Source organism: Lucilia sericata, unplaced genomic scaffold (genome assembly GCF_015586225.1).
Source record: "Lucilia sericata isolate MDLA Ls3-8-SP2 unplaced genomic scaffold, ASM1558622v1 Contig000248F_arrow, whole genome shotgun sequence".
Taxonomy (NCBI): domain Eukaryota; kingdom Metazoa; phylum Arthropoda; class Insecta; order Diptera; family Calliphoridae; genus Lucilia; species Lucilia sericata.
Genome location: NW_023994274.1, coordinates 36,097 through 57,341, shown reverse-complemented (window position 1 = coordinate 57,341; position 21,245 = coordinate 36,097). Strand labels below are relative to the sequence as shown.

Here is a 21,245-nt window from a genome sequence, read left to right as displayed (position 1 = left end):
AGTTTTTTGTTTCTTACGTTTTTCCTTTTTAAAAACGTAATGCAACAACAAGCAGGCAGAGAGGACAAAACAAAAAGTAAACACCTTTTAGAAAATTGCATAGAGTGTTTTCTATTATTTTTATTTTCCCACTGCCAATCTCTCCCAGGAATCAGCAAGTTTTTCTATATTTCTTCTGTTACTTTCATTTCTTCGATATATAAGTTTAGTTTTTTTTGAGTTTAGTTCTTTAACAAATTAAATTTAACATAGTTTTACAAGAAGTTGTACTTGTATATTATTATTATTATTACTGTTGTTATATTCCTTATGCATTTCCTTTGAAATTCTCCTGCTCCTTTTGCTTGCAGTGTTGTCTTAAGAAAAGAAACTTGCAAATATTTTCCAAGATTTTTGGTTTTGTTCGTTTGTTGTACATTTTGGCTATTTGCACAGTTGTTTAGTTTGGTGTTGGATTTGTATTTCATTTATTTGAAACTATTCAAGGATATTTTATCGAAACGAGATTTGCATCATTTGAGTTTGATATTTTTAAGTTTTCTAAGAATTTTTTTTATTATACAAACATTTTTCATTTTTCATTCATTCATTTAAATTTAATAGGTTAAAGCAAAAGTATAGATTTCGTAGTATATTATTATTTTTTTATAAAATATAGGTTTTCCTGAGATCTTCGTGAGAACCAACAAAAACTATTAATATATTATTACATTCGTTAGAGACAAACCATCCAAATTTCGGAATTGGATGATATGATTGGGTAGAGGGGGTTTTAAAAGTAAAATAAACAAGTCCTTCATAATCCGTAGAACTTAAAGCATAAAGCTAGAAATATACAACCACAGTCTATAGTCTAGTCTATAGTCTAGTCTATAGTCCTAGTCTATAGTCTAGTCTATGGTCTAGTCTATAGTCTAGTCTATTAGTCTAGTCTATAGTCTAGTCTATAGTCTAGTCTATAGTCTAGTCTATAGTCTAGTCTATAGTCTAGTCTATAGTCTAGTCTATAGTCTAGTATATAGTTCTAGTCTATAGTCTAGTCTAGTCTAGTCTCTGTCTAGTCTATAGTCTAGTCCTATAGTCTAGTCTATAGTCTAGTCTATAGTCTAGTCTATAGTCTAGTCTATAGTCTAGTCTATAGTCTAGGTCTGATAGTCTAGTCTATAGTCTAGTCTATAGTCTAGTCTATAGTCTAGGTCTATAGTCTCGTCTATAGTCTAGTCTATAGTCTAGTCTATAGTCTAGTCTATAGTCTAGGTCTATAGTCTAGTCTATAGTCCTAGCTATAGTCTCGTCTAGTCTAGTCTATAGTCTAGTCTAGTCTATTCTATAGTCTAGTCTAGTCTAGTCTATAGTCTAGTCGATAGTCTAGTCTATAGTCTAGTCTATAGTCTAGTCTAGTCTATAGTCTATAGTCTAGTCAGTCTAGTCTATAGTCTAGTCATAGTCTAGTCGTATAGTCTAGTCTAGTCTAGTCTAGTCTAGTCTATAGTCTAGTCTACAGTCTAGTCTAGTCTAAGTCTATAGTCTATAGTCTATAGTCTAGTCTATAGTCTAGTCTATAGTCTAGTCTATAGTCTAGTCTATAGTCTAGTCTATAGTCTAGTCTATAGTCTAGTCTATAGTCCTAGTCTATAGTCTAGTCTATAGTCTAGTCTATAGTCTAGTCTATAGTCTAGTCTATAGTCTAGTCTATAGTCTAGTCTATAGTCTAGTCTATAGTCTAGTCTATAGTCTAGTCTATAGCTAGTCTATAGTCTAGTCTATAGTCTAGTCTATAGTCTGTCTATGGTCTAGTCTAGAGTCTAGTCTATGTCTAGTCTATAGTCTAGTCTATAGTCTAGTCTATAGTCTAGTCTATAGTCTAGTCTATAGTCTAGTCTATAGTCTAGTCTATAGTCTAGTCTATAGTCTAGTCTATAGTCTAGTCTATAGTCTAGTCTATAGTCTAGTCTATAGTCTAGTCTATAGTCTAGTCTATAGTCTAGTCTATAGTCTAGTCTATAGTCTAGTCTATAGTCTAGTCTATAGTCTAGTCTATAGTTCTCTATAGTCTAGTCTATAGTCTAGTCTATAGTCTAGTCTGTAGTCTAGTCTATAGTCTAGTCCATAGTTTAGTCTATAGTCTAGTCTATAGTCTAGACTATAGTCTAGACTATAGTTTTTCCTATAGTCTAGTCTTTAGTGTAGTCATTAGTCTTGTCTGAAGACTAAATTTTAAAATAAATATCTCAATAACTCAACTACTCAATTCAAATCACTGTACAGCTTTCTTTAACTGTAAGTCTATTTTTTCCAAGTCTATATTATGCAATCTGTACCATTGTGTTGTTTATTTATGTACATTGTTTGTCCGTCCCTTTGTGCTGTTGTGATGAAACAACATTGACGTTAAGTGAAAAAGTCTTAGGAATACTACACTAAAATCTTAACAATTTTTTGGTTACTTAAAAATTAGTTTGTATACAATGACAAAAATGAAACATTACAAAAATATTGTCATTCCTAAAATATTTAAACTCCAGTCTAATGCTGTTGCAGTTTCTACTGAACCACCCCCCCCCCTCCCCACAGTGTGGTATGAAGTTTTAGTTTTATTATTCAAAAGTTTCGCCAATTTATTCATTTTCCTTTTCCTTCAACGTCGTCATCATCTGGACAACAAGCTGTTGTTATTAGTTGCTGCCACTGTCAAATGTTTCCAGTGTAGACTTTTAAGTCAAAACCGTGTTGCATCAATTTGTCTATGTGTTTTGTTTTGTTCGTTTTTCTATTGTGACTTGCAAAATTTCTTTTGGCTCAAAACTGCATTATCGTGGAAGTTCTCCAGCTAAAAATAAATAAAAACAAACGGAAATGTGCTTTTCTTTTGCTGGTGTTTTCAAAATTCTTTTAACAGTAGATATAACAACAATAAAGAAGTTACAAAAAAAAAACTCCGTAAGTTATTGTTGTTAAAAGCGTAATAAACTAAAAAAGCAATTTGTTGTTTACATTACTTTAAAAAGCCAACAAACACTTAACATTTTCAGCTGCTTCCCTTAAATTTTATGATTTTCTTGGAATTTAACAAAGTTTATAGTTGCTTAGAAATATTTTAAGAAAATAGAAAAGTTTTGATTCAACAAGCTTATGGAGGTGGGAAGATGAAGTCTTAATAGTTCCTTGATATTGAAGTCTAGTTTTGGGCATTCGTTTAATTGTGTCCTTAATGGTTTGTTCTTTATCTTAATCTTGATCGCATTGGCTTTAAAATGTAAATATTTTTCAATTGGTATTTCGGTCAAAAATACGTTTAAAATAATTAAATCTTTTCAACAAATCTAATATAGAGATTTTATCCTCATGCTAATAAGTATTCATTTTTTAGTTTGATCTTATCCTTTTCATCATTGTTTCCCATTTAATGAATTATCAACAACATTAAATTCTTACATGTAGTACTTTTACTACTAATACGGTCATTTACCTAATCCAGCTTTACTTTCTTTTTGTCTTTAAGTCTATTAATTCTATAGAAAATTAAATCCAATTAAAAATTTCTTTTCAATTTTTATACAAGTTTTTCTTTTCATTTTCGGTTTAACCCAGACATATTCACACACATACACTCACGTACTTATATGAAGTTTGTTGACGTGTTTAGAGTTTAGTTTCCTTTTTAACTACATATATAGTATAAAGAATCCTTAGACATATTTAATAGATCTATAGAATAAAATATACACATCTATGCACTTGTATGATGGCTAACAAATAGAAAATATTCTACTCCTTAGAAGTGGAAGTTGTAGTGTAGCTGCCAGAAAGATGAGTGGAGTGATGTTGTATTTGCAAGTGTTTATTTCCACTTGAAGAAATTTAATTTCGTTAATGAGTTTTGCTTCCTTAAAACCTGACTTCTTTGGATACCTTTTTTACTTTTTAGCGCATGAGAGTGTTTAATTTTTAGTCAATGAATAAAGTGTTTGTATGAAAAATTCTCTTGCTCTGTTACCAAGAATAGCAGTGGAATATCTAAGGTGATTTAGTTTTGTTTTTCCATTTGGAGTTTTAATATCCGTTTTTTTTTTTTTTTTTTTTGTTATTTTTCTTAATGTTTCTTTCATTTTCTACCTTTTGCTTTTAAACTTGCACTATTATTCGATACTAAGTAGTCAGTCAGTTAGTCAACTAGTCATTCATTTAATTTCTGTGATGTTGACGATGATGTCGACTATGATGGTCTTAAATATTATTATTGTAAAAGTTAAACTATTTCTTTTATGATGTACTGTGGAAGATACTGGAGTGGTCTACCCCTTTATGCCCTGACAACACTTCGATATTCCCGACCTTTATACAGTCAACAAACATTACAAGTTGGAAAGTAGTATAGTGTTCTTTCTAATTTCAGCTAACTAACTAACTAACTAACTACTAACTAACTAACTAACTAACTAACTAACTAACTAACTACTAACTAACTAACTAACTAACTAACTAACTAACTAACTAACTAACTAACTAACTAACTAACTAACTAACTAACTAACTAACTAACTAACTAACTAACTAACTAACTAACTAACTAACTAACTAACTACTAACTAACTAACTAACTAACTAACTAACTAACTAACTAACTAACTAACTAACTAACTAACTAACTAACTAACTAACTAACTAACTAACTAACTAACTAACTAACTAACTAACTAACTAACTACTAACTAACTAACTACTAACTAACTAACTACTAACTAACTAACTAACTAACTAACCTAACTAACTAACTAACTAACTAACTAACTAACTAACTAACTAACTAACTAACTACTAACTAACTAACTAACTAACTAACTAACTAACTAACTAACTAACTACTACTAACTAACTAACTAACTAACTAACTACTAACTAACTAACTAACTAACTAACTAACTAACTAACTAACTAACTAACTAACTAACTAACTAACTAACTAACTAACTAACTAACTAACTACTAACTAACTAACTAACTAACTAACTAACTAACTAACTAACTAACTACTAACTAACTAACTAACTAACTAACTAACTAACTAACTAACTAACTAACTAACTAACTAACTAACTAACTAACTAACTAACTAACTAACTAACTAACTAACTAACTACTAACTAACTAACTAACTAACTAACTAACTAACTAACTAACTAACTAACTAACTAACTAACTAACTAACTAACTAACTAACTAACTAACTAACTAACTAACTAACTAACTAACTAACTAACTAACTAACTAACTAACTAACTAACTAACTAACTAACTAACTAACTAACTAACTAACTAACTAACTAACTAACTAACTAACTAACTACTACTAACTAACTAACTACTAACTAACTAACTAACTAACTAACTAACTAACTAACTAACTACTAACTAACTAACTAACTAACTAACTAACTAACTAACTAACTAACTAACTAACTAACTAACTAACTAACTAACTAACTAACTAACTAACTAACTAACTACTAACTAACTAACTAACTAACTAACTAACTAACTAACTAACTAACTAACTAACTAACTAACTAACTAACTAACTAACTAACTAACTAACTACTAACTAACTAACTAACTAACTAACTACTAACTAACTAACTAACTAACTAACTAACTAACTAACTAACTAACTAACTAACTAACTAACTAACTAACTAACTAACTAACTAACTAACTAACTAACTAACTAACTAACTAACTAACTACTAACTAACTAACTAACTAACTAACTAACTAACTAACTAACTAACTAACTACTAACTACTAACTAACTAACTAACTAACTAACTAACTAACTAACTAACTAACTAACTAACTAACTAACTAACTAACTAACTAACTAACTAACTAACTAACTACTAACTAACTAACTAACTAACTAACTAACTACTACTAACTAACTAACTAACTAACTAACTAACTAACTAACTAACTAACTAACTAACTAACTAACTACTAACTAACTAACTAAATAACTGACTAACTATTTCTTTTATCTAACTTACTGACCTTCTATCTCCCAATTCTATCTATTCTCCTCTTCTCCCACATTTTACTTCATAACTAGTCTTTTTGAAAAAATTTGCTTTTGGATAAACCGGTTTTCCGGTTAATCTCTAGAAAACCGGTTTGTGGGTTAACCATATGGTTGGCCAAAATTGATTCAGAAATTGTTCTTAAATAAATATGACCACAGCCTTAAAAACCCAAATATGCAATAAAAATACTTTTTTGTTTTTGCGAGTGCAACCACTGTATCTTGTTATAAAATTTTCAAAACTACATTCCTTTTCATATCATCCTGGGTATTTAATGTACTTTCGTTTTTGTCTTTATTTTGTTTTTTCGTACAAAACATTATTTAAAAACTCATTTTCTTTTCTTCTATAAAGTAGTACTTAAGAATAATACTTTGTATAAATACCTAAGTATGTATGTTTTATTTCTCCTTTTCATGTAGTAACATTTCTTTTATACATATTGTATTTTTTTTTTAATTTTAATTTCTTTTATCTGCTTTCTTTTCTATAGCGAATCATTGAGCGTTCAGTGCTTTCATTGGGTTCTAACACGTATGCAACATGATATGGACATGATTGTTAGCGACAAGAAACAAGCTCGTCTTTGGGCCAAACGTTTACATGTTGCTTTACTGGTAAGTTTTGGGAAAAAATTAAAAAATTTTAAAGCAAAATTCAGAATAAATTTTACTAGCTACGAGTCGTAACATACCAGCACGTTTATATAACATACACCACGTATGTTAGCAAACTTGCAGGTATTTGCAGTCTAAAGAGTATGTGTTAATGTTTTATTTTGTGATTATTTAAAATAATTTCAACGTCTGGCAATTTTCGAAGACTTGTTAAGGGGGGTTGACAATATTGTTGTTTCCAATTCAGGTTCTTTCTTCTTTTCATAAAAGATCTTTTAAGTTTTTGGCTCATAAGCAGACGGTGAACTTTTTTTAAATCTCTGTGTGTTTGTATTTAGTTAAAGGGTTGTTAAATTAAATACTGTTTTATTGTTTTCATTTAAAATTCAATCCTTGAACGTAGGTAAGTGATTGTTTTTGGAGAGCTCATTCTCAAGTATTTTAGTTTTTTTTTTTTTTTTTCATTACTATCTAAGTTATAAAGCGATAACTGTTGGGACTTCTTGGACGAGTTTAAATACTATGTACGTTCAGTTTTGCAAAAGTAAAGTATTTACTTTAAAAATTTCTAATGATCTTAAGACTGCTTAGTAGGACTAGGTAGGGCCAACCTACGGATGTTAGGACAGGTCAATTATCTGTCAACCTATCCCAGATCCAGTTTCTTCAAATCCTCCATATTTACTTTCTGTAGTCCTTTCTCTCATTTTCCCTTGAAACCGTATGTTATAAATTCACATTTTTTGTTTTTTTTTTACCCTCCTTGTCGAGAATGTGTTAAAAAAACAAGTAAAAATTCCTGCAACAAAAGTCAAAGTCACGTGTTGCATGTTATGCAATACGAGAGCTGATCTCCTACCCACTACTGGAGGTAGCCAAAACAGAATCTGAGTACAAAAAAATAAAAGAACGAAAAATGCTGTTTTTACACTTCATTGCATTTACGTGTAGTAACGAACGTTTCAGCAGACAAAAAAATGCGAAACGTTGCAACGACAGCAATAACATCTTTGCAACAGCATCAGAAAAAACATGAACAAAAAATTATATAAAATAAAATCTTGTAGAAATTAATCATGTTAAAACATGTACGCAAAAAAACAAACAAGTTAAGTAAAATCAAGGAGAATTATAAATTTGACTTAATTCTTTAATAACAAAAAAATTTTATAAGAAAGTTCAAAGAATAAGTGCTGCAGCTTATTGAGGTGAATTGACAAATTAAAATTTATGTAGGAATAATTAATGAACACAGACTAGACAGTGATTAAAGGTTATATTTTCTTGTAAATTGCATAGGAAAAGTGAGATTTGTTAGAAAAGTTCTTCACAATCTTTAGTATTTAAGTACTAGTTATAATTTTAAGCTTTAGAACTTATTGACCCAAAGTGTTTATAATATTTCAATAACATCCGTTGTAAAAACATGTAGGATAAAAATATAAAAAAATACACCACGTTATCAAAACAAACAAAAAATAATAACGTGTTACCAAAGTGACAACGCTAGGTTGTCATACAGAACGTTGCGTTGTTGAAATGACAACGATGCATTACCGAAATGACACAAAACATAATCGAAATGACAACAATGCCTTGTTGCAATGACAACGATGCTTCGTCAGAATTGCAACGGTGGTTGTCAAAATAATAACTGGGTGTTATTTACATTTTATACACATCCGTTGTCTAAATATTAACAAACGTGGTAAGCTCACTTTTGACAACGCATTGTATCAATTTCGGTACTTTTCTAAAGTTTTTTTCCCTCTGCGTACATGTAAATATTTACGAAAATCTTTCAATTCTGTTGGAGTATCTTCTTTGTTTTAATTTCTTACACTATGGGACATAATTTTCATTCGTAATCCATAATTTTTAAATAAAAAAAATTAATATAATTTTATAATGAACATTTTTGAATATCGTACGTGACACATCGTATGTAACAGTTTTTTTAAGTGTTTTTCTGAAATTAATCCTTAAATGGAATTAGGGTCAAATGAGGTCCAATCGCTATGAAAATCGGCATAATGGTTTACGCTTATATACATTTTAGATCTGCCGATTTTTGAAGGGATAGTATTATAATTAACAGAATAATGAGCTAAGTGATATTTGCGAGTTCCTTCCCCCTTACAGATTCTTATTTAATAAGGACCCTGCATGTTACGATTTCTGTTTCTAGGTTTAATATTATCGAAAATTTAAAAAGTACCATTTGGGGGGCAAAAAATTACCAAAAAGTTTCTCTTACTCATTCAATAAGGACCGTGTATGTTTAGTAATCATGTATTTTGGGTTCATATATTGAATGCACAAGAGTCACCTGTAATAGATTATAATTTATTCATGTTAAATTTTATGTTTCTACAAAGAGGGGGAAAAAATATACACGCCTGGTATTAAATTGCCACCAAATTTTTTAATAACATCCTTTGTCAAGTATATACATACATACAACAACAACATGTACTGTTGACCACGCAACGTTGTCAATATTGCAACAATTCGTTGTCGCAATCTAAATGTTATGCACATACATTGTCTAAACGTTAACAAACGTGGCAGGCTCACTATTAACAGTTTGAGCTTACCACTTTAGTTAACTTTTAGACAATGGATGTGCATAAAATTTAGATTGCGACAACGACTTGTTACAATGTTGACAACATTGCGTGGTCAACATTACATGTTGTTGGTGTATGTATGTATATACTTGACAACGGATGTTATTGAAAAATTTGGTGTCAATTTGATAACAGGCGTGTATATGTTTTTTTCCTCTGTGTAGGTTCAATATTAAAGAAACTACAAAAAGTAACATTTGCTGAACGAAAAGGTACCAATAATTTCCATCCTACATATTCTTATTCAATTATAACCGTAATGAATAAATATTTTCGTTTCTATATTAATATCGTTAAAATTAAAAAAAATACGATTGGAGCGATGGAATAAATTCTTCCTTAGTGGAAAGTTCTTATAAGAAGAATACCATTTGCCCCCTTTTGCCCAGGAATAGACTTTTCGGGAATTAGTTTTGCTAACCAGCAATAATTTGTACAAACTTGATTTTATGTACAGTTTGCCTTACTTTTGAGTACTCTAATAATGACTTACATATAACTACTTATATACATATAAACTTATTTTGAAATACGTGAGTTCAGAATGAAAATATTTCTGTGTGAAAACCAATCGTAATAGTATTGTGAGTACAACAACGCTATTACGAATATGAAACACTGCTTCGTATTCTGTGAACACAATTTTTTTTCTGAGTAAACAAAGCAAGTTTTTAATTACCCATTTGTAAGAACTTATTAAAGTACTTACTTGTAAGCGTGTTAAAAAAATAAGTTAAAATGCTAATGTAAACCCAAAAAAATTAGTTTTATTTGGCATTTGAAATCATTACTTTTCAATTTAAGTTTCTGCTGGGAATAATGTATGATCAGTTTGAATCAGTTTTTATTGCTTGGATTAATTTAGACCAACAAGATTTCTCTATGAAGCTATTAAAGGCGGTTAGGGAAATATGAAACATAAGTGAATATCCCTTTCGGCATTCTTTAACATTATTAAGTTTCATTAATAAACCATATTGTTGTATTCTTTTTTGCTCAATCACATGTTTTTCCTTAGATTTTCATCATCCAATAAAACATTTTTTTCTACACATACTCTTAAACTTTTAATATTTTTATAGAATTTTTTTCCTCTTACTTTCTCTCATTTTATTTGATTATTTTTCCATTCCATACGATATTCAATTCTATTTTCTAAACTCGTTTCTTTATTTTCCCTATTTTATTTTTTAATTAAAGACATTCCGTGAATTGCTTCATAGTATGTTGGCATTACAAAAACTTCAAGATGACAATGCTCGAGCACTGTTCGATATGTTATTGAACAATGTCTGTTATGTCCTGGAATATCGAGAGACAATATTGCATCTGTTAATGAACTACAATGAGGCGCACAGTACCAAGTAAGTATAACGATGTATGTAAATATTTCTAGTTGCTATAATAGTATCTATGAATGTATGTTTGTATTTGCTAAGGAAGTATGGGAAAACACTATGAGTATGTGAAAATGAACATGCACATTTTTAGGAAAACAAAAAAAAAAAAAAGTATAAATGAAAAATTCAGTAAAATCTATAACAAAAAATACCATCACATATTTGTTATTAAGTCTGTGTATGTGGTACGAAAAACACAAAACAAACTAAAAAAAGAATAGAATTTCCTTAATGGTTTGAGGTTTTTAGATCTTATGCTTTTTTCTCTATTTATTAAAGGAACACATTGTTTCTCCATTAGAGTTTGAGTTACTACGTGTATGAGTAAAATGATGACATTGCTACTAACTTGAAATTTTTACTACTGCCACTAACACTACTACCAATAATTGTACGACGACAGTTGATTCCTGACTCCTTCTGCTGACTTCATAGTGATATTGTGATGTTTAAATGAATGCTGGTAAAGTAGTGTTTTTGACTTTTAGTGTCCACTTGTTTTTCTAATAGGATTATTAAGGAGTTATTTTGTAGTGGGGTAGAGAGGGGTTAGTGCAAAAGGAGATTCGTGTATGGCGTTTAAGGAGGTGGTAAATTGAAAGAATATTTGTTATACGTGCTTGATTGTTAAAATCTAGTTCCTGTTGTTGTACTTGATTTTACTCTATTATATTTTGTTAAGATTTTTGTATATGATGAATGACATTAAGGTGGCAAGCACTAGTTGCAAAAACTCTGTTCCTAGAAAATAATAAAACTTTGGGCCACATGTTCTGGGATCGAAAAATGGGAAACATTTTTTGATCATCATTGACTAGACTATAGACTAGACTATAGACTAGACTATAGACTAGACTATAGACTAGACTATAGACTAGACTATAGACTAGACTATAGACTAGACTATAGACTAGACTATAGACTAGACTATAGACTAGACTATAGACTAGGCTATAGACTAGACTATAGACTAGACTAGACTAGACTATAGACTAGACTATAGACTGACTATAGACTAACTATAGACTTGACTATAGACTAACTATAGACTAGACTATAGACTAGACTATAGACTAGACTATAGACTAGACTATAGACTAGACTATAGACTAGACTATAACTATACTATAGACTAGACTATAGACTAGACTATAGACTAGACTATAGCTAGACTATAGACTAGACTTAGACTACTATAGACTAGACTATAGACTAGACTATAGACTAGACTATAGACTAGACTATAGACTAGACTATAGACTAGACTATAGACTAGACTATAGACTAGACTATAGACTAGACTATAGACTAGACTATAGACTAGACTATAGACTAGACTATAGACTAGACTATAGACTAGACTATAGACTAGACTATAGACTAGACTATAGACTAGACTATAGACTAGACTATAGACTAGACTAATAGACTAGACTATAGACTAGACTATAGACTAGAACTATATAGACTAGACTATAGACTAGACTATAGACTAGACTATAGACTAGACTATAGACTAGACTATAGACTAGACTATAGACTAGACTATAGACTAGACTATAGACTAGACTATAGACTAGACTATAGACTAGACTATAGACTAGACTATAGACTAGACTATAGACTAGACTATAGACTAGACTATAGACTAGACTATAGACTAGACTATAGACTAGACTATAGACTAGACTATAGACTAGACTATAGACTAGACTATAGACTAGACTATAGACTAGACTATAGACTAGACTATAGACTAGACTATAGACTAGACTATAGACTAGACTATAGACTAGACTATAGACTAGACTATAGACTAGACTATAGACTAGACTATAGACTAGACTATAGACTAGACTATAGACTAGACTATAGACTAGACTATAGACTAGACTATAGACTAGACTATAGACTAGACTATAGACTAGACTATAGACTAGACTATAGACTAGACTATAGACTATAGACTAGACTATAGACCTAGACTATAGACTAGACTATAGACTAGACTATAGAACTAGACTAGATAGACTAGACTATAGGACTAGACTATAGACTAGACTATAGACTAGACTATAGACTAGACTAATAGACTAGACTATAGACTAGACTTATACTAGACTATAGACTAGACTATAGACTAGACTATAGACTATAGACTCTAGACTAGACTTAGACTAGACTATAGACTAGACTATAGACTAGACTGTAGACTAGACTATAGACTAGACAGTAGACTAGACTATAGGTAATTGAAAAATATAATAATTGCCCCAAGCCTGCCATTTAATAACCCTACCTCATATTCCAATACCATCCTACTAAACATTAATTGTCTTTCTTGCTAAACCCTTCAAACTTCAATAAATAGTTTATTGTCCCTACACTAAGGTTGCTGGCTGTTTGACAAACACTACTAATACAGCCCCTGCCACCATATATATTGTTACATGAGGATTTTTCATAAAATTTCTAAGTTCTTTACTCATTCCAGACATATTCTGTCATCTCTTGTCTCTCATATTTTCTAATGAAAAGGGATCAATTGAATTTTATTTTATTTTTAAGTTATTTTTATCATATTAAAATATAACAACGTGCCTTGGCATAAAATTACTTTATTTAACTTCATATTCTTGTCATTTATTATTTTTATTTTATTTTCTTTTTTGTATGATACACATGCATCCAACGTATTTTCGATAACAAATCCTTTTCATGTTATTACACCTATTTTTTTCCTTCAACGATGGTATCTGCTTTGGTATCATCATCATCATGTTGTCTACCCAATGTGTCAGTAAAAAAAGTCTGTAAAGTTTTTGATGTTCTGCTCTTGTTGTTTTTAAGCTCTCTAAACTTGTCTCAAACAAATATTTACCAAGTCATTATTTAGTCATCGTTACTTGTATATTTTGTTCAGTCTTTTAAAAAATATTGATTGTCTTTTATTTAACACGATGAATAATAAATACATGAATTACCACAGTGATATATCATTGTTTAAGATTTGTCTAAATCAATTAGTGTCTTTCCTCTTGCTGAAAATTGCTTAATACGGTTATTTTATTAACGGTGATACTTCAATTAATACAAGCATTTAACAGGCAGTGTTTAGTTTTATTACTTTGAACATTTTATTTTCTTTAAGTAGTCTTTTTCTGCTTAACTCTCTTTCAATTTATATGAAATTTATAAATTATTTTGAAAATGGCTTCAAATGAAATTCTAAAATATTTTTCCAGGACAAATACATATAAAATATAAATAATTTTTTTGCGTGAGCATTTCTGTTTATCATCATCATTAATAAATTATTTATTTGAAAGAGTGACTAATTTGTTGCTATTTATAAAATTTATTTCATTTGAATATTGAATTTAACACTCTAAGTTCACATTAAAACACATTCGTATAAATAATTTTCCAAATAAAATATTAGAATATTTTCTAATAGTTATTGGTTGGTTATTTGTTGTTGGCAATTGCACATAAATAGAATGCAAAATGCATTTATCAACTACAGATACAAAAATAGATACATACATATATTTTCAATGATGTGAAGAAAAAAGTAAACAAAAATATTAATCCCGTATTGGTCAGTGATGAATTAAATGAAGCCTCTACCAATAGACAGAGAAGAAAATAAAAATGCAAAAGGAAATGGTTTTTATTGGATTTTCATGTGATCGGCTACGACGGCGCATAGTAATATAGGAAAAAGGGGGAAATAAATCTGTAATTACTAAACTTTGATATCGACTTTGAGAATTTTTGGCCTTAAGTTGAATTTTATATGAAAACTAACTATATCCAGTGTGCTTCGCTACCCTTAAAGCAATTTAATTCAAAAAATCCTTTTAAGTTATATATTCCCTTTAGTATTAAATTCATATGGGAGGTGCAACGCCCATTATTGTAAGTTTACTCATTTTTCCAAATGTTCATATGTATTTCAATGTTGTTCTTGAAAAATTTGAGGATTCCATCTCTAACGGTTTCCTAGATATATGAACTTTTGTATGTAATTCACATGGGAGATGCCACGCCCCTTATTGTTTATCAGCCACTTTAATACTGAAATGTTCACGTGGATGTTAAAGTTGTCCATGCTAAATTTGAGGATTCTAGCTCTAACGGTTTCCCAGATATACGAAATTTCGTATTTAATTCATATGGGGGCGCCACGCCCCTTTGGTTTGTTTGACTCTTTTTTTCTAAAAGTTCATATGGATTACAAAAAGAGAAAAATTATATTTTTGGTTTTTTTTTTTAATTGAAATGTATGTACTTTGGACTCAGTCTTGACTTTTACATAATTTTTTTTATTGTTTGATATATACATATGTCATATTAGTCCAATAAAAATAGAGCAAATAGAGAAATTTTTGCATCAGCTATCATTAAAAACTAGAATAGGGAAAATATTGAGTGTAATATATGCCAAACTGCAAGTGATAATTGATAGCTACGACGAGGTTTTTCGACGAGTAGATTCTATATACAGAAAATTACACCCCCCCCCCCCCGGGGAGAATGTTTCCTTGTTGAAATACCCCCATCTTGGTGTATTGCAATCACGGGGTAAAGCCTGCCAGGAATATAAACTGGTGATATCCTCGGTCTTTCCTTGGAATGATTTGACATGGGGTCGAACCAAAGCACCACTTAAGCTGGTACTACGGATGGCCAGTTGCCGGCAGAAATTGTCCTGACTGGTCAGTTGGTTGAGGTTCTGGATCCACGTAGAGGCTGTGGTTTAAACCCAAATTCGCGGAAAGGGGGTGCTTGGTTAAAAGATTGATACACGGTGAGATATACATTTTCGGGATAAGTTTCTGTTAACGGTTTCCTAGTTTCTAGGAACGGTACAAACCACAGGACAATGCTGTGGAGTAATAATATGTTGGAATTGAGCTGATAATGCAAAGATTGGGTATATGATGCAGTGAGATGTACCATTCGAATACTAGTATTTGATGGATTAGATTGATTCTGAGTTGTATCCGAGATTAGTCGGATGGAGTGATGGTTGGAGATGGTGTGGAGATGTTGTTAATAGCTTAATCTTTAATTTATCAGTGATTTTCCTTCATGGTTGAGTATGTTGGAGTTTACTCTAAAATATGCTCAACTTATCACAGTAGGCCTTTGTGGCCACTGAAATAAGTCTAACTAATTAAATGTAGATCCGTGTTTCGGACTACCAATTACGTCCCCTAGGTGCTGTTGCCGAATCAACACAAGCCATCCAGTAGTGTGGTTGGGCGACTTTAGGCGGTTCAGGAATGCACTGGGGTAAGTCTTTATATGATGAGAATGTTTGTAGGGACAATAGCATTCTTCACAGAATCAATAGAGTGTTTTCACCTGATGTTGGGTCCGCCCTTTCCATCGACTCTAAACAGTGATTGCCTTTTGCTTTGTCGGGGTTAGATTGAGCTTATCTCATGACACCTGTCATTCCCCAAAGGGACTACTATGGCAAGAGATTAGCTTGAGCACTCGAACAAAGTACACGTATTCTGGACTGGAAATTCCATATACATATGTAAATTTCCACCGGCGTGTAAGAAGCACAATGGGGCGGTGGTGAGTCGTTGCAAGGTACCATCGGCTACAATTAAGCCTTTCTATGAAAATCAGACAAGAATCGAAAGTTTAATGTTCAATATTACTTTCAAATATTCTACACACTTTCTAATTTCATCTGGTACTGCTGTCATAAATTCTATATATTCTAAATTACTTACAAAAAACTTAATCATGTTATTATGCCTAATGTAGAGTATCTATAGGCTTACAGCAACTCTAAAATCTGAAAGCAAATAGAAAATATTCAACTAGAAAATATTATAAATCAGATATGTAAACGCATTGAATTAATGTTTATGTGTGTGTTTATAAGTTTACAAATATGCCATAATTTGCCTGCATTCTCGATTACGATTTCTCTTCATTACTTTTATGGGTTATACAGAATTTAGTCGCTTGTACTTGTTGTATAATATTATCACAGAATACACACACACAGCTCATTAAAACGAATTGTAATGGTATTATAATCAAACTATACTTGCAGTTTAGAATGTCTAGTGATTTTTCTTATTATTTAGAAATGGGTTTAATAATAAGCTTTTAAATTACTAGTAGTTTTAACCTGTGTCAGAGACATGCAGAAGAAAATCAGTTGACTAATCAAAAAAATACAACTATAAGACAATTGACTCTATAATAGTTTACTTCTGGTGGTTTAAGTAACTACTTACTTGTATCTTCTTTCTAAATTATTTATGAATACTAAAGTGACTATAAACTTCCCATTATAAGTGAGAAATATACAAGTAGTATGATATATGAAAAATAAAATACTGTATAAAAGGGGTTGCATGTATCCTTTCAAAACTACAGAGATTTGTATGTGTTTGTGAACGTATGCATGTTAGCATGCATGAAGGCAAATGAAGTTGAATTTTAGTATATGTATGCGTTCAAATCTACAAGTAATAGTAATTTGAATTTAAAAGTACCCTTTGGAAATTTTTAATGTCAGAAGCAGTGGAAGAAAACATAAATATTGGAGATGAAAAAGGCAGTCTCATACATTCTTCATGATGATTTCTGACTAGAATCTTTTAAAAACGGAGAAATATAAATTATAAATCTGAATTCAGAAATGGAAACTAACCGGTATTTCTGAAATTCCTTGTCGACACACTGTGGTGACTTTCGAACCGAAAAAGTAGTCTTTGAAAATCTCATGAAAAAACGTATACAGCTTCACTGACACGATGACTAATGAATTAGAAAGTATTTATATAACACATTATTAATAAGATCTTATTAGACTACTTCCATGTAAAAGAGTAGCGTTACTGACTGACTATTCATCATCGCACAGTCCAAACGGTTGAACATAGAAACATGAAATTTTGACAGTAGATGTGTTTTTGGTTATGTAAATCCACTAAGGAGGGATTTTTGGAAATTTTTACATTTAGGGGTAAAAAAGGGGAAAAAACGAGTAAAACAGATTTTCTTACACAATATTAGTGATACAAGAAAAATTTTAAATGCAACTGTATCTACTCTTAAAATCAGCAGATGGGTGTCTGGTACTATTTTGAAATTCGTACTTTTAAGGGGTGAAAATGTGTAACAAAGGTGATTTTGGTACCTTTTTTGGCCCTTTATAACATTTTTACTAATAAACTTAATAAATTTGTTGTAAATGTTTTGGATATATCTTCCAAAATTATGATACACCTGTTTCTTACTTTTTTAAAATTCAGGCCTTTTTGGGTATAAAAGGGAGAAAACGGTATTTTTGGTACTTTCTTTACCACATTAAGAAAATTTTTTCGTCTTATTGACGTATACTTATTAAATTACGTACTAACTCTGTAATATGTATTGAAACAAAATATTTGCTAGTTCACTGGGAAAAAAAGTACCAAAAAAGGGACTCTAAAAAGTCTATTCTTAGACGAAAAAAGGGGGAAAATGGTACTCTTTTTATTAGTACTTTCCACAAAGGTAGAATTTATTTCACTTTTGGTACTTTTTCTTTCTTCAAATAGTACTCTTTGTATGTTCTATGGCATGAGTTCAAAACACATGATTATTATACATAATCGGTCCTTTTTGAATATGATTTTTTAAGAGAGAACTTTTAAGTACTTTTTATGTTTTGAATGGCACTTTTTGAATTTTTTAAAATATTCTACCTAGAAACATAAATTTGAACATACATGGTCCTGACTGAATAGTAATCTGTAAGTGGGGACTCTTTGGTAATTTTCCATTCTTCAATTGGTACCTTTTGGATTCTCAATAATGGGGAACCGGAACACATGACATGTGGAAGCTAAACGAATGAAAATGAAATAAAAGCACACGGGGTATTCTAGTTAATTACAATTGAAAGCTATTTCCTAGTTTTTGCTGGGTATCGATAGATTTCTTATATCTTAGGAGATCTCTTAAGCTTTAAAAGATAATTGATAGTTTTTTTTTTGTAGCTTCAAAACTTAAACTCGACAAAAATTCGTCTTTTCGCATCTAAAATTTCATTCGTATCGGACAAACCAAAGATTTATAGAACAAATTTCTTAAGAAAATTTCACTTATAAATTGTTATACTTACACTGTGCGTAATTTTTTAAGTCTTGGAAAAGTAAACATATACGGACACCTCTGCATGATAAAATACAAAAAAAAAACCGTGTCTCCCAGTTTTACCGTTGAAACTTTCGGTATCATTTATGCAAAAAATTATAATTTTTTATGGCTCATATCTTGCAAACTGTTCGGAATTTTGATTTATTCTCTGAGGCAAAGTTGTAGCTTTTGTCATAAAGAACAAAAATTGTGAACATATAAAATCAAAAAAAAAACGTCATCTAATTTTTACTTTTAAGTGGAAAGTTTTCCATTTTGAAATTGTACTGCATTTATTAATGACTCCTGTACGTATACGTATTAATAATTTATTGATATTACAAATATTACGTATACGTCTAATTTAGATGTAAAACATCGAATTTTTTTAAAGTTTTTTTTTGCGATTTTCATCTTGAAGATGATTTTTTTGGAAATCAAAATTGAGATATGAGCCCGAGAAAATTATAACTTTTTTTTGTAAAAATGACACCATGACTTTGGGTAAAACTGAGAGACACAGTTATATTTTTTACTGTTGCACTTTGTTATATGTATAAGACTCAAATGTTTATTTCCCCCTTTCCAATAAATTTCCTACTGGTACTTTTACCAAACTGTTTAGATATTGCAATTTAGTTTATTGAAAATTTTTTTTTTTTGCACCTAAATTACAAAATTGTGTTTAAATGAAATTTACTGCATACTTAGTTTATTATAATATAAAATGAAATTTTAGAAAAAATAAAAAAAAATACGAGAAAAATATAAATGTACAAAATGATTTGTGTTTGATAAAAATATAAAGAGACTCTTATTTACACTTGAAAAGTTCATTATACTTAGAATATAAAAATATTACAGGAAAGACTACTTGTTTGTAGAGATTTAATTTGTATATATGTATATATTTTTTTCATAAAGGTTGTGTAAAATCAAAGAATTTATCGGTAAATTGGCAAAAAAAAAAAGAACACTTGAACTGTTTATGACCCCAAGAAAAATAAATTACAAAACAGTATTTGTAGAATAGTAATTTAAATATTGGATTTGATTCATAAATTGAATTTATATAGAAATTAAAATCTTTACAATTATTTGATTATTTCTGATAGTTTGTTTAAAAGGACTTTTTGAAAAAAAACTGTATTTTTATGTTATTTTTTCCATCAGTATGTAACTATCTGAAATTGATTTATCATATCACTGACAATTTTATTAGTTGATTTAACAACTTAAATAAGATTTTACATACATTTCAATAACATGCTTGAATATTGTCCAAAATCAATATTTAAACAAAACAAGTAGACTTTTAAAAATACCCTATTTTCCGTTTAGTTCAATATACATACACATTTGTTTAAAGCTTTAACAACCTTGATTTTTTTCTTCTTTAAACATTTTACTTAGTTCCTTTTAATATTTATATAACTTGTTAAATAGAAACCATTTAATCTTTAGATATTTGCTCTTAATTTAATAGAGTGTATCTATCAAAATAAACGATTGACTATTAAATATTTTTTTACTCTTTCTATGTATCTGTTCTGTTTTCTTTTTCGAGTTTCTAAAAAAATCATCATTTGACCTCAATAACAAAATTAACAGACCATGTTCATTACAAACATTAAACAAAAATTGTTTTCTTTTTTTTCGATTTCACTCGTATTCTACCGAAATTTCTATACACTATTCATGTATAAAAATAAAAACTGTAACAATCCTTTGGCGAAAAAAATAAAACGTTCTCCATCATTCTTTGCTGTAGCGCTGATACTCAAACGTCATATACACTCATACTCTCATACACTCGCATAATGAAATGCCAGTGATTTTTAAACATCTGACAATTTTACAATTTTAACTAAAATCGACCTCACACTACCCATGAAGGCCATTGTTAGGAGGTATGTTCAGGAAATTTTGAAATACGCTAAGTACGGATTTTCTTAAATCAAGTACAAAATACTTGATTCAGTTACAGATTCTTTAAGTTCGAAAAAACCCAATTTAACCCTTTTTTTTTGGGTTAAAGTGATCCCACACTTGATTGGATTGGTTTGTAATTTCTATATGTTTCTCGTAAACTATTTTCTGAAGACCCCAGATATCTTTAGAATTCAAATCTTCCGTAATTCGAGAAAAAGATGCAGTAAGAAGCGACGGAAAATTCTGTAGGGATGGAAAAAAATTCGATTTAAAAAAAAAAAAACGTATGAAGCAGCATGTTGTGTTGTTATTGCCAACTTTTGGGACGGACAATTGTTCAGAGATGGGAAAAAACAAGTCAGAAGACTATAGTCGCCTTTGTCGAATCTTATATACCCTTCACCATAGTGTGTTTAAAAACGATTA

At 30.0% G+C, this 21,245-nt stretch overlaps 1 protein-coding gene across 1 annotated transcript in view; it reads left to right on the top strand.

Moving 5' to 3' along the window:
• The window catches only part of LOC119602655 (protein timeless homolog), a gene marked incomplete at its 3' end in the record, with an annotated part of 81,194 nt that overhangs the window by 39,323 nt on the left and 20,626 nt on the right, over window positions 1-21,245 (top strand). Inside the window, exons 6-7 of the mRNA XM_037954283.1 lie at window positions 6,571-6,694; window positions 10,525-10,688. Coding sequence (XP_037810211.1) covers window positions 6,571-6,694; window positions 10,525-10,688 — 288 coding nt within the window. The remainder of the gene's footprint in view (window positions 1-6,570; window positions 6,695-10,524; window positions 10,689-21,245) is intronic.